Below are 15447 nucleotides of genomic sequence, written 5' to 3' on the forward strand. Positions count from 1 at the left end.
AAAGGATTTCGGGTTTGAAAATAAAAAAAGAAGAATATAAATTGAGAGCATTTGCTGATGATTTGATAATTGTATTAGAAAACCCTTTGGAAGGAATTCATATATTGATGGATAAATTAAAAGAATTTGGACCGTTAGCAGGATTTAAGATCAACAATCAAAAAACAAAGATGTTGGTGAAAAATTTAACTTTAAGTGAACAGAAAGAGTTAATGGACAAGACAGATTTTACAATAGAAAAAAAGTTGAAGTATCTAGGTATTATTATGACAAATAAAAACTCAAAGTTGTTCCATAACAACTATGAAAAATTATGGACAGAGATTAAGAAAGACTTGCTAAGATGGGATAAATTACAACTGTCATTAATGGGTAGAATATCTGTGATAAAAATGAATGTATTACCGAGAATGATGTTTTTGTTCCAAACAATACCTGTAATATCCTCTGATTTACCTTTTAAACAATGGCAAAAAGATATTTCTAAATTTGTATGGCAAGGAAAAAAACCAAGAGTTAAATTTAAATTACTTCAAGATGCTAAAGAAAGAGGAGGACTGGGATTACCAAATTTGAGACTTTATTTTGCTGCCTGCTGTTTAGTCTGGATAAAGGAATGGATTTTATTGAGGAATAAAAGACTATTGGATTTGGAAGGCCATAACTTGAAGTGGGGATGGCACGGATATCTATGGTATGACAAAGTAAAAGTAAACGTAGACTTTAACAATCATTTTATAAGACGTCCTCTGTTGAAAATATGGAATAGATATAAACCAAGGTTTTTTTCGAAAATACCATTATGTGTCTCAAGTCAAGAAGCGTTTTATAGAAGAGAAATGACTGGAAAAGAGAAATGGTTAACTTATCAAGATCTATTAGAAAATGTACATGGAGAATACACAATGAAAGAGAGAGAACAACTGATAAAGGAAGGATATAGTTTTCATTGGTTTGCTTATTTACAATTGTTAGAAAGATATAAAATGGATAAGAAAATGTATGGGTTTGAAATAAGTAAATCTGATTTTGAAATAGGTTTGTGTACAAATGATGAAAACATAATTGCGAAAATGTATAAACTTTTACTGAAAATGGATATGGAGGAAGAACAAGTAAAAGAGTGCATGGTAAAGTGGGCAAAAAATTTTGGTTATAACATACAAATGGATCAATGGGAAAATATGTGGAAAAAAGGCTTGAAATTTACATTATGTTATAATCTTAAAGAAAATTTTTATAAAATGATGTACCGTTGGTACATGACTCCAGAAAAGCTGTCAAAAATGTATAGTAATGTCTCTAATGTTTGTTGGAAATGTAATCAACAAGAAGGATCTTTTTATCATATGTGGTGGTCATGTAAAAAGGCAAAATTATTCTGGGCACAGATAGGCAGGAAGATGCAAAAAATTTTAAAAATAAATATTCAGTCAAAACCAGAATTTTTTTTATTGGGCTTTATGGATAAACAAATAGAAAAGAAATATGGAAGAATAATATTATATATGATTACGGCAGCAAGATTATTATATGCACAAAAGTGGAAAATGGAATCAATACCAACAATGGAAGAATGGCTATTGAAATTAATGGACTTAGTAGAAATGGATAAATTGACGTGTTTACTTAGAGAAAAATCGACAGATACATTCCTTAAGGATTGGAAGCCTCTCTTAGACTTTTTGTCAAAAGATCAAAATAAAATGATGATACTGGGATTTGATGATTAATTAAGACAGCTTATGGAGAAAAGGGACTATGTATGTATATATATTAAGGGACAGGTTTGATGTATATTATATACTTATAGCTGATTTGTGACAAATCGGAAGTCAACCATTTTATTTTCATTTTTTGTTGTAATATTGTTATGTTTTTTCTTACTTTGTTTTGTTTGTTTTTGGAAAAATTTGAATAAAAATTATATAAAAAATAAAAAAAGTAAAAATATGCTTCGTGCAGACGCTTGCGCACACGCATGCACACACATTCTTTAAAGCAGTCTTTCCCAACTTGGAGCCCTCCTAAATTCCTAAAAGCGACCTTTCCTTGCACAGGGCTTTGGCTGCCCCCGAGTGCCACCGGGAGCTGGATTATTGGAGGCAAGGAAGTTGCACCCCATTCCCGGCCCTTTATGGCCTCCATCCAGATGAACGGGATGCACGTCTGTGGCGGCTTCCTGGTCCGTCGCAAATGGGTGATGACGGCGGCCCACTGCCTGATCCCCAGGTAAGTGAGCAAGAGTTGGAAAGGTGTTGCATATGGACTCTTGGAATTAGGCCAGAGAGAGAGAGTTCAGGTCCTCCTCACTTCCATTCAGAGTGGCTTTGTGGAGGAGAGATTACTATTATTGACGAAGTCATAGATGCTGAAGCAGCCATGTGGCTTCCACTCTGGGAGCCATTACTAACTAACGGAGAGCAAAGACAGGAAGAGAAGAGAGGAAGGGGAGGAGCAAAGCCTGCAGAAGCAACTAGCCCTTTAGAGGAGGAATCAACAGAGGGAAGAAAAGACAGACAGAAAGGCAATTGCCCTTCACTAGTTCAGATCTCTTGTAACATGAGTTGGTGCTTTACTCCCAACAGGTCTTAGAGCAGGGGTGGGAAAGTTCTGGCCAGTCTTCCCCATTTTTGGCCAAGCCCCGCCCACCTCCCCAACTCCCGACATCATATATGATATCAGATGTGGGACAGGTAACGAATCAGATGGGCAAAAGAGAGCTTGCAAGCGCCGACAGTCGGGTTGTCATCTGCACAGGCAAAGACAGGCCCGCTGGCATTGTGATGTCAGGTGACCAACCGACCCACGTGTCAAATTTGGCCTGTGGGGAGTGGGGGGAGAAGGATTCTCCATTAAAAGGTCTATTAATAATAATAATAATAATTAGCTGCTTTCCCAGTGAATACAGCAATAGTAGACACCTTTTTAAGCCCCATAGGAAGGACAGGCACTGTTGTTGCTTCTGCCTGTAGGTCTTCTCTGCTGTCCCAGAGGGCAAAAAAGCTTAGATCTAAATGGGAGTAAAGTTGCAGGAGGGTAGATTGTGGTTAAACTGCAGGGGAAACATCTTGACAGTAAAGAGCAGCTTGATGAGGGGTGGGTGAGTTCTCCCTTGCCGGAGATGTTCAAGAAGAGGCTGGAGAGCCGTCTGTTGGGGTTGCCCCAGATATCCTGCGCTGAGTGAGGAATTGGACTGGATGGCCTTCAAGGCCCCCTTTCCAACTTTACAAGCCTTTGCTTGTGCCTTTGGCGAGGGAGAGAGGAGAAATATCATGACCCAACCCTTTCCGAATTGTGACTCCAGGCGATTTCCCACCCTCCGTGTCGCGCTCGGCGCCCATTCCCTCAAGGCTTCTGAGGCCTCGCAGCAGATTTTTAGCGTCCAGGAATCCATCGCTCATCCACTTTACGACCCTGGAACGGTGAAAAATGACATTCGCTTGCTCAAAGTGAGTGGCGTTTGCGTTTGTATGTTTGTATGTTTGTAGTGGCTAAATATGGTCTACTCTAAAGTTCTATAGGACCATGGTATTCCCAATCTCTGTGTACAGATGTGAAAGTTGGACAGTGAAAAAAGCGGATAAGAGGGAAAAAAATTCATTTGAAATGTGTTGGAGGAGAGCTTTGCGCATACCATGGACTGCGAAAAAGACCAATAATTGACAGCAAAAAGGACAAATTATTGGGTGTGAGAACAAATTAAACAGAACTGTCACTAGAAGCTGAAATGATGAAACTGAGGTTATCATATTTTGGACACACCATGAGAAGACCTGATTCACTAGAAAAGACAGTAATGCTGGGAAAAACAGAAGGGAGTAGAAAAAGAGGAAGGCCAAACAAGAGATGGATTGACTCCATAAAGGAAGCCACAGACCTGAACTTACAAGATCTGAACAGGGTGGTTCATAACAGATGCTCTTGGAGGTCACTGATTCATAGGGTTGCCATGAGTCGTAGTCGACTTGGAGGCACGTAACAACAACAACAAAAGTTGTAGACCAGGGGTGGGAGCCTTTATCAGGCTGAGGGCTGTATTCCCTTCTGGGCAACTTTCCGAGGACCGTGTGTCGGGGTGGACAGGGAGCGGACAAATGTACTTTTTAGCTTTCTACAGCAGGGTAGTTTTTATGCTTCTTCTGCATTGAATTTGAAATTGTTTTTATATGCGCGATTGTTTCTCATCATTTCTAAAAACGTTATTGCTTTTAACTGTTTTTGCAGGGGCAACTGTGTCTATATAAGTGATGTGAAATCCCTTTTGGATGCTTCACAGGAAGCGATGCATAAATGAAATGAGTAAATAAATCATATACACATCCCATGTCCTTCCCTATCTTCCCTCCAGGGAAGTAAGAAGCATTGTCAAGAGTTCGCATCCACAGCAACGACACAGGATCGTAGGAATCTGCCTTATGCTGAGTCAGACCGTTAGTCCCCCTAGCTCAATACTGTCTACACTGACTGGCAGCAGCTCTCCAGGGTTTCAGGCAAGGCATGTTCCCAACCCTACTTGGGGATGCCAGGGATTGAACCTGCGACCTGCATGCAAAGTGGGTACTCGGCCGATACCTCCGAGCTACGGTTGCACGGCAGAGTGTCCCAAGGGCCGGATAGAGAAGCCCTGCAGGGCTTTATTTGGGCCTGAGTTTCCTCACCCATGAGCTACATGCTTCCTATTGAGACAGCTTTGGATGTTTATCACGTGGCTCAAGGGTAGAACACCTGCTTTGCATGCAGAAGGTCCCAAGTCCAGTCCCTACTGGCATTTCCAGGAGGGGCTGGGTGAGACTTCTCCAATCGTCGTAGGCAATACTAGATGAACCAAGGGGTCTGATTCAGTGTCTGCGTCTGCTTGTAATGCTAAACCATGGTTTGTTTTAACTATGGTTTGGTCAGGAAAGCAGGAGTCGTTCTCACAGACGATCAAATAAACTGTGGCTTGTTTCTCTAAAGTTTGTTTTGTTTTCTAGCTGCTCTTAGCTTAGCCAAGGGTCTGGGGATGGGGTGGGCAAACAAACCATGGTTAAGCAAGGTTGTTGGGTTGAAACGTAACACCTCATAGTTATGTGGTTACGTACCCTGCCACTTGTGCAGCCGTGGGCAAGCTGCATAGTCCCAAGGAGCCCAGTTGCCCCCCAGCTGGCAGTTGCGGACAAGGAAGGTGCTGGCTTGTGCAGCTGTGGCAAGCTGAGCAGGCCCTAGCCAGCTGGGGAGGACTAGCCACAGAGGGAGGTGATGATAACAATGGTAAACCCCCTCTGAATGCCGCTTACCATGAAAAACCCTATTCATAGGGTAGCTATAAGTCGGGATCGACTTGAAGGCAGTCCATGTGGTCCATAACCCAGCAACTAACCATAGCTTAAGTTGGAGTTTCTTCCTAGGATACAAACCAGGCTGTGCTGGGTCCGGATGTTCAGACAAACCACACTTTGGCTGAACAAACCACAGTTATATGAAAACCAGGCCCGTATAGGAAATAATCAAAATAGGTGGATTTTCCGCATGTGTGTCTGCGCTGTGTCTTGAAAAACTGGCCACTAGATGGCAGCACAGACATCAGAAAAAAAATATTTTCCAGCAAAATGCATTTTCTCTTGAAGTTTCTGGAGAGGAGAGCCAGAAAGGAGACAGGGCTAAAAAAAATAATGCCAGTAATTTGACATGCAGATGCAAACAATCAGTGAAATCTGGGCACCGGAGTGACAAAACAAGAATCCAGTCAGGATGCTCCCAAAATTCTATCCCTTCACTTTTCTCTCTGGATTTTGGAGCTCCATGCTACCCCTCCTGAGCGCTGCCTCAGGTGGCAAATGACTGGTGACATCCCCCCCCCCAAAAAAACCCAGTTGTTGTCCCTAAGCCCTCTTCTGTTGCAAGGCTGAGTTGTGCAGTCTCCTGTACCCTTCAGGTCACAATAGTAGGGGGTGCTATCCCATCGCGAGGATAAAATTTATGTGCCAGCCCAGTTACTCACTAGGACTGTTTGGGGAACCTTTGGCCCTCCAGATGTTGCCCCAGCAAGCATGGCCAATGGCCAGGGATTGTGGATGTTGTCGTTCATCAACATCTAGAGGGCCAAAAGTTCCCTACGCCAGCACTCGGAACATAAAAAGTTGCCTTATGCTGAGTTGAAACCGTGGTCCATCTAGCTCAGTGTTGTGTACACTGACTGGCAACAGCTCTTTCCAGGGTTTCAGGCAGGGAGAGTCTCCGTGACCTTCCTGGAGGTGCCACCGGGGATTGAAGATAAGGCAAGATTCTAGTCCTCGTAGTTCTGAACAAATGGCTGAGTAGAAAGCTGCCTTATATTGGGTCAGATCATTGGTTCATTGTCTACACTGACTGGCAACAGCTGTTTCAGGGTTTCACGCAGGGAGTCTTCCTCAGTCTTCCTGGAAGTGCCATTGGTGATTGAACTGGAGATTGTCTACAGATGCGGCAGATGCTCTGCTGATGAGCCACATCCCTTGGCTTATTACACAGTATTTTGTCCTTCTCAGGCAGCAAAATGTCCTCCACCAGTTCTGACATGCATCACTAAGGTCCCCCATGGCTAACAGTATTTTGTGATTAAACTATTTATTTAAAAATATGGAACTTCATACAGATTTTTAAAAAAATTAGGAGAAAAAGGAAATTGCAGATTTAATGCGGAAACTGGAGGGAACAGACTTCTGAATGCTGACGTGAAATTGTTCCATCCCTCCCTTCCTTAGGCACTGCTGTTCACAAGCTCTTGGCTTTGTGAACGACTTTCCAAAAGGTTGCCTGGTCTTGTTTTGTGTGTTCTCAGTTGTGTGGGATGAACTATGCAAGGGACGGCGATTAGATATGACAACTATTTGGCTGTTTCGAAATGATTTAGTGTTACGTGTTCTTTGCGTAAATTCCCAGTTCTGCTACTAGAGGGAGACAAAACATGTTAGCATTGACATGGTTCCCATTTTCTTCCCTTCCACTCAATTTCCAGTTAAATGACTCTGCCATCTTGAACCAGGCCGTTCGACGCATTGGGCTCCCCCGAGCCAACACTGACCTCCGCCCCGGAATCACGTGCCGAGTGAGTGGCTGGGGAGATGTCTCCAATTTTGGAACTGTCCCCACAGAACTGATGGAGGCCAACACGACCATCGTCAACAAGAAAGCATGCAATGCATCGTGGTCTGGCCATGTGTACAGCTGTATGATCTGTGCGGCCAACACGGACTCCAGCCTGCGTGGATTCTGCTCGGTGAGTGCTTTTTTGGGGAGCCCAAACCAGAATTTTCCAGAACAGAAATCCAGAGATTTCTTACATAGGAAGCTGCCTTATAATTAATTGGGCAGCCATAGATTGCAACAGCATAAATATTTGGACCTAGAAAATCTTAATAACTATAGGCTGGTAGCAAATGTTCAATTCCTGGGCAAGGTCCAGTGGTTGCTGGCCAGCTCCAGACAGCATAAAATGATTGAACCCATTGCATAAAAATCCATCTCTAGACATTTTAGGCCCCAGATCAGGTGACACGGAGGGCCAATAAAGCTCCAGATGGACCCTATAAAGCAGCCTTCCCAAACCCGGTGCCCTCCAGGTGTTTTGGACTGCAATGCTGCTGGTACCGGGATTGTTGGGAGAACAGTCGTGTTAGCGAGGGCTGGATGAAAGTTGTAGTCCAGAATATCTGGGGAAGGCTGCTATCAGCAACTGTCTCCAGTCAGCTCGCAGCTCGCACCCTGACGGACATCCCTTGCCCTCTTTTGATCACCATCTCACCCCTGGGCCACTTTCATTCTCCCGCAGGGTGACTCGGGCGGACCCCTGGTTTGTGGGGCAAGGGTCCATGGGATCGTCTCCTTCAACGGAAAGCGATGTGGGGACCAGCGCTTCCCGGATGTCTACACCCGGATCTCCAGATACATCCCCTGGATCCATCACGTGATACAGACATTTTGATCTGCGGTCTCAGAAGAGGTCTCCAGAGAAGGATGGCTACTCTATCAGAAAGTACATTAGAGAGCTGAATAATTCCCCCCAAACCCCATTTTATAGAATCATCCCATTAGGCCCTAACTATTCGAGAGTGGAGTAAGCGTCTCAATGAAGGCTAGTCCGTCAGGGCAGCCATCTCACTGCCCCACTAACATCAATCTGCCCTCAGCTGCCCATCTCATTTATACCCTTTCCAGTGGTCGGAACGACTTCCTCCTCTATATGTCTCGTGTTGCCCCTTGTAGCGCTCAGCAGGGAGGAGGAAGATGGGGACAAAACTAGCATGAGCTGGCTGTGCCTCTCATTGGCTCAGGATCCACCTATCATTGGCTCTGGCCCCGCCTCCTGTTGGGACTCCCTGCCTTCCGCCTCACCAGTCCCAAATAACCACCAGCCGCCATTGTTCTCCTTTCAAAATTTGATGAGGATCTGCTTTTCGGTACCTAGTAATTTTTGCAAGCTGTTTTATTTTCACGTTCAAATAAATGTTTTTCAAGGAACGTGCTGCCGGAAATTTCTCCCAAGCTCAAAAACCCATGCTAAGGACGGAAGGATCTGCCAGTTTCGGTTACCTCCTTTTTTCATTTTCCCCAATCTTGAATTCAGCCCTCCACATTTCTGCAGGCAATTTGCATTTAAGGGGGGAAAAAACTCATGGAAATTCTTCAGTGTTTTAGTGTGGCTTTCTCCCAGTAAACACATTTTTGTGGGCACTTTTGACTAATGTACCTGTTTTTGCTAGCAATTTCTCCTAATAGAATGCATCTTTGTATGTTGTTTTCACTAAGATTGCCGTTATTTATGCATGCTTTCCCTTGATCTGTGCGTTCTCGTAAACACTGGTTGGTTGGAGAACTGCATTGCAAAATTCAGGTAAGTGCGAATTTCAAAGGATGGCTGTGTTTCAGTTCTCCTACGTGTTTCGGAGAGTGAATCTGAACGTCAGCTTTCTGAGGTTTCTGGACCTCTCCAAGCACTCCTTGGAGATGCCAGCAATTGAATCTGGGACCTTCTGCATGCAAAGCAGAGGCTCCTCTGGGAAGCCCCATATTCTGTGCCTCAACCGACGTCCCCTACACACACACAGCAGTGTTTTCACAAACAGCCACTTTTGTTCATCCGTCAGAGGATGGAGAGAGAAATCACTTCCATCTGTTTTGACTTTGTAATAGCGTTTTTCTGCCCCAGCCAAGGACAGCTGGAACAGAAAGCAAAAAGACCGTGTGTGTGTGTGTGTGTGTGTGTGTGTGTGTGTGTGTGTGTGTGTGTGTGTGTGTGTGTGTGTGTGTGTGAGTGAGTGAGTGAGTGAGTGAGTGAGTGAGTGAGTGAGTGAGTGAGTGAGTGAGTGAGTGAGTGAGTGAGTGAGTGAGTGAGTGAGTGAGTGAGTGAGTGAGTGAGTGAGTGAGTGAGTGAGAGAGAGAGAGAGAGAGAGAGAGAGAGAGAGAGCGATCAAATATGATCTTAATAGCATAGTGCGGTATTTGGCAAAACAACAGCAGCTCTTAATTGTGTCCTGATGTCCAACCTTGCTCACCCTTTCTAAGGATAGAGGCGTCTGGACTGGGGACAAGCAGGCTCAGTGGTTAGGGATGAGGCCAAGTGGGTTGGGTTGACCACCTTCTTCCACCACAGGCATGTTCAAATCCCCCAGGGAGGCTGAATGGTCCTGCCGGATTGGTTGAGCTTGGGGAACAACCTCCCACAGAAGGAGCGGAGGTGTTTGGGACTGAGCCACCTCCCTGAACTAAGTAACCCTGTGAGGTAGGCACATGGCTTCATTGCCCTCTGCACGGATATCCACTATGACAGCAAATTTTGTTGAGATCACCTGCCTGGCAAGGCCTGCGAAACTCAAGGGAGACTGTGGGAGAAACTATGTTAGAAACTTTAGAAGTGAGTTTTTTAAAATATGTTTTGATAGTTAGTTTTACAACACGAACTACTTTCAGAACTGTTATTAGCAATATTACCAGTACTAGTATTGTTTAATTTATGTATCGCCATTTACATTCATCTTAAGGCAATTTATAACCATCCCGTAAAGACCGCTAAGAATAGTTTTCAAACCAGTAGATACACACACAAAACTAAATATGCTTTTAAACCAATACAAAATGAACATCTAAGGGCAAGGCCATTTTACTCAGCTAGAAAAGCTTATCGAAACAACAATGTCTTCAGATTGTTTCTGGAATACTGGAACAATTTTGAAAAGTGGTTTACAGATATTCTGAATAAGGAAATAGAATCCTAGAGTTGGGAAAGGAGTCTTGTTGATCATTTTGTCTGACCTCTGCCACCGCTCTGTGCAGGAAATCCAGAGTTAGACAATCCCCTCCCCCAGCAGGTGGCTGTCTAGTCTCCGCTTGAAGACCTCCGCATTGGGGAAAGCCCACACGTCCTACCAGGTAATTGATCCCATTGTTCAACTGCTCCTATCATTCTGAACTTTACTGTAGTGTTCCACCAAAATCTAACCTTCTGTATCTTAAGCCCATTGGATCCATCCCCGCACTCTGGGGCACCAGTGAACCAATCCTTTTTCTCTGGACGCTTTCCTCTTCCCTGTATCCATCCTAAAAAGTGTGTTGCCCAAAATGATGTCCGACTAGTCCAGGATAAAGTGGAATGATGACTTCTTGTGATTGGAAGCTATGGCTCTATTAATCCGGCCTTAAAATCACATTAGCCTTTTTTGCAGTTGCCTCACATGTCTGGCTCATTTCCGGTGTGCGATTAACTACAGCCCTACAGATTCTTTCCATGTAAGTTGGCTGTCCTCCATCCAATAGCAAAATATTGTTTTGATCATTTAAAACAGAGCCACTTTTGAGCCCAGAAGGGCAGCGAACCAGTGTTTTCCATTAAATGAGTAATCAATGTATTTGCCCATCTTGACTTGTCCATACCATGCTGGGGGGAGACAGTGAAATGTCAGATTTGGGCCAGCTAAGGATGGCGGAGAAATTCACTTCTGTTCACATTGAAAGGCAAACATCTAATTTGCATTTCCTGAAACAATAGAACAAACCAGAATCTGCAGTTCTCCACGCTTTACATTGTGGCTCTTCACCTCCCAATCGCCCCCAAAAAAGCATACGCCAAACTGCTCCTGTTAGTGAAAACAAAGTACAAAACTGCACTTTATTTGTGGAAAACTGCAAACAAAAAAATGACTGCACACGACGACGCATACAAACTTTCGTGTGGACTTTGTTAAAAAAAAAAATGGAAGTTGATGTGGAAATTGCATGCAAAAAATGCTTACAAATTTTCATGTGGGTTTTTTTTTTTAATAATAAATTTCCAGCTGATGTGGAGGACTGAACGAGAGATTCATCCATCTCTCGGATGCCCACCGGATGGGCCCTTAAAAGGCAACAGTTTTGGGACCACAAAAACAGGGACTTGATTCAAGAGACTGCCTGGCTTCTTTGACTATCCCTCAACCGAGAGAAGCAAACTTTGGATGTGGACGCCCGACGCCTCAGATGATGCCCAGAATCGAATGCTGGAGACGGGCCGTACGGCGAAACTGCGTTGTCTTTTTACCAACAAAATTACGCAAACCCTCTAGGAATGTGATGATACTCTGTTCTTTCCTTTTATAGCCTGCAAAGTTCTGCCAGTTTGCTTTTTTGTCTTTGTTTCCGTCTCTTCGTGCAGAAGATTAGGGGATTTTTTTTATTTTTTGCAGTGGGGACGGCAGCAGTGGCAAAGCTTTTAAGCACGTTCGCAAAGCCTGTCTGGATCACAAAAGCTGGTCCAGCCTTCCTGCCTTCCCCCAGCAGCCGGCCAGATGGCCTTTAGAAGCTTTTGAACACGGCCTCATTCCGTTGCTTTGCTCCCAGCATCTGGTTTTTCAAGGTAGACTGCGTCTGAGTGGTGGAGGTTCCATGGAGCTCTCGTTCACTTGGTGTTATGATCTCCAGCGCTTACAGACCGCTTTTCATATAGATGGTCACAAAGCGGTTTAGGAATAGAGGAATCTGCCTTCTCCCGAGTCAGACTGTTGGTCCATGTAGCTCAGCGTGGTCAGCACTGCAAGGCAGGTGTTCTAACCACTGAGCTGTGGCCCTCCCCCATCAGTAGACCTAGCACATAAGGAAAGCCCTGCGGCTGGCTCAGGCCAAAGGGGGCCCATTAGTGGCCCACAGCACCTCCCCAAAGCAAGACCGGAGCGCAAGGCAAGTCTCCCCACTTGAGATTCCCAGCAACTGGTATTTGGAGGCACACCGCTTCCGACAGCGGAGGGATATCACAGCCATCGTGGCTAGTAGCCATTGATAGCCTTCTCCCCAGTAAATTTGCCTGACCCTCTTTTTGAAGCCATCCAGGTCCGTGGCCATCGCTGCGCCTCCATCACTGAGCTCTCTTCCTCTGTGAACGCGGTCAAATCCCATTTAAAAGCTTGTGATCATCGCCAGATGTTAGTTATGCAGAACAAGACAAAAGCAGCATTTCTGCTAATTTATCCGGTGATTCTTTCCCTACCCCCTTCACAAAAAAGTTCCAGTAACTGATTTTAATACTGTATTTTTAAATGGCTGTAACCTGCCCTGGCACCTTATGGTGAAGGACAGGTAATAAATCTATTAATCTCGTATGTCTGCATCCACACCATACGTTTAATGCACATTTCCCACCGTCAAAGAATCTGGGAACTGTAGTTTGCCCCCACAGAGCTACAATTTCCAGCACCCTTGGCAAAACTATAGTTCCCATGATTCTTTGAAGGGGGGGATGCGCTTTAAGTCTGTGTTGAGTACACAGATGAAATTTCTTTCTTGTTCCCTGTCCCCCCTCCCCAAATCCTGGGGACTGTAGTTTAAGGGTGCTGGGAATTGTAGCTCTGAGGGATAAACTACAGCTCCCAGGATTCTTGGGGCAAGCTTTAAATGTGTGTGGGGGGGTGTCTGCAGCTTCTCTCTCTCCCTTCCAAAAAAATCAGTTTTTCAGTATCAGTTGCAACTACAGTGCCGTGGTTAAGGCTGCCACTGGCTGCTTCTGCAGTATGTATCACTGGGTGGTTTGGTGCTAACTTTCCTTTGGAAGATCCAGTGGTGGTTTCCGGCTGTTACTCTTTGGAAGCGGTGCAGACAGACGAATCTGAACCGTGGTGGAATCCCTTCTATTATGGGTTCTCCTTTTTCTAATCTTACTTTCAGTTGTCCAGATTTCGGCAGCGACTTGTGAATTCTTTTTAAAATCGTCATGAAAATTCTTCAGCATTTTCGTGCTCCTTTCTCCAGGCAAACACATTTTTGCAAGCAGTTTCTCATAATATACTGCTTCCCGCCCCCCAAAATAATATTATTTCTGCTAATACCTTTATTTTTGTGCAGACTTTCCCCTAAACATGTGCATTTTTGTAGAGATTGTCTGGTTGGGGAACTGTGCCACAAAATTCAGAGAAGAGTGGATATCGAAGCAACGGTTGTGCTTCGGAAAGCACAGATTTGATGGGCTCGCCTTTGAATGTGAACTGAATCAGAATTCTCTCCTGTCTCTTCTTGCAGCCTTCTTTTTCTTCTCTGTTTTCCCTCTTGCTTATTCCAGGGCATTCTGGGAGGAAATCGTGGCTTCTATGATAGCCTCATGCCACTACCCACAGGTGTGGTGGAGGCCATCTCCACGTCTTCCTCCCAGCCAACCCTTTTTCCAGCCTGACGGCTGCATTCCCTTCAGAGCATCTTTCTGAGGGCCACATGCCGTTTCTGGACCAAGATAGCCTGACCACTGTTGTCCACGCACTGGTAACCTCCAGGCTGGATGACTGTAATGTGCTCTATGTGGGGCTGCCCTTGAGGTTGGTCCGGAAGTTGCAGCTGGTGCAAAATGCGGGAGCGTGACTGCTCACTGGGGCAGGGTATCGCCAACATGTCACCCTGCTGCTGAAAGAACTGCACTGGCTGCCCATTTGATACCGGGCCAAGTTCAGGGTGCTGGTTTTGGTGTACAAAGCCCTATACAGCTTGGGACCAGGATACCTGAAAGACCATCTTACCCCTTATATACCCAGCCGATCACTGCGCTCTGCAGGTGAGGGCCTCCTGCAGATTCCTTCTTATCAGGAGGTCCGTTCTGCACAAAATAGGAAACGCACCTTTAGTGTGGTGGCACCTACCCTGTGGAATTCCCTCCCCTTAAATATTAGACAGACACCATCTCTGTTATTTTTTTGGCACCTATTGAAGACCTTCCTCTTTCAACAAGCCTTTTAAGTAGAGACCTTATCCCAGTCTGCATCTGTGTTAGCTTTTCTTTTTAATACGTTTTTAAACCTTCCTTTTTAAAAAAACAGATGTTTTAAAACCTTTTTTAAAAATGTTTTTAAAGTTATTTTGTTTTAATGTATTTTAAAGTTTGTTTTTATGACGTTCTAAAGTATTTTTAGTGCTTTTGTTTGTTGCCCTGGGCTCCTGCTGGGAGGAAGGGCGGGATATAAATCAAATATTAAATACATAAAATAATGCCAGTGGTGGGCAAGGCCAGATGGAAAGGTGACCAGAGCAATTCCAGTCAAGGTTACCTTTGCACAGTAGGACAGCTTTTGCGCACACCCACACAATCCTCCTCTCTGTCCTCCCATGCTGGGAAGCGGCATGATCTGAGTTCCAGGACGCACCCCAGCCGAGCTAAAACACTCAAGGGGGGTGCAATGCAGAGGCAGTGAGGGCTGTGGCCCGGGGGCCACATAGAGAAGTCTGGAGGGCCGCATTTGGCCCCTGTGCCTGAAAGTCCTCACCCCTGTGGGGTATAGTAACCAGCCACAATTTTAAAATTTGTTATTAGCCTTGTTTTCACGGTGGGGGGGGGAATTCAGGAGAATTTGGCAAGGGCAATTTCAGTCCACTTCAGCAGAAATTCAATCTGGTGTTCCTTTTCCCCATCGCTGCATCTCCAAGCTTTTGCATGTGGGGAGGAGGGATTTTCTGCCTTTTCCAGAAAAGCCTCATATTTGACTGGAAGCGGCCTGGCTTTTGAGCGCCTGGCCTGCAGGCAGACATAACAAGCTGTCCGCCGGAACGAGGGGGATTTGATGACACAGACCAATCGCAGGCATTTATCTTTTATTATGTCTGCAAATTCCTCCCTCCACCTCTCTCTCTCTCTCTTAAAAAAAAAAGTCTTGGATCATCGCAAACATCTGGCACAAAGGCCTTCATGAGAAACCGGGACATGGAAATGACTTAATTGCATGGGTGGCAAACAACGGTTATGAAAATGCGCTCGTCTGCCTTAAGTTTGTGTCCGAACTTGTCAGGAATACAGCCTTCCTTTGGGGGTGGAAGAAGGTCCAAAATAAGACTCCCCATCAATGCGCCATCCATAGATATGAGAAAATGTTCCGCATCCTACCCACCCCTGGTTTGCTCTACCCTGCAATTTCACCTTTGCAATTCTGATTGAACTGGGAGAAATTTCTGCACTGAATTCTGGAATTCCAAGTGGCACAGCCTCTG

At 44.9% G+C, this 15447-nt stretch overlaps 1 protein-coding gene across 2 annotated transcripts in view; it reads left to right on the top strand.

Annotated features, from left to right (window-relative positions):
- PIP5K1C (phosphatidylinositol-4-phosphate 5-kinase type 1 gamma) overlaps nt 1–8728 on the top strand; it is a 55191-nt gene extending 46463 nt beyond the window's left edge. Inside the window, exons 16-17 of one of the 2 annotated variants that reach the window (XM_061600486.1) lie at nt 6980–7240; nt 7793–8728. In XM_061600486.1, the coding sequence (XP_061456470.1) occupies nt 6980–7240; nt 7793–7945 (414 nt within the window). In that variant the 3' untranslated portion in view covers nt 7946–8728. The remainder of the gene's footprint in view (nt 1–6979; nt 7241–7792) is intronic. The other variant, XM_061600498.1, reaches the window with a different exon arrangement.
- The last annotated feature ends 6719 nt before the right edge of the window (nt 8729–15447 follow it).

This window comes from Rhineura floridana, chromosome 18, assembly GCF_030035675.1.
Source record: "Rhineura floridana isolate rRhiFlo1 chromosome 18, rRhiFlo1.hap2, whole genome shotgun sequence".
Lineage (NCBI taxonomy): Eukaryota > Metazoa > Chordata > Lepidosauria > Squamata > Rhineuridae > Rhineura > Rhineura floridana.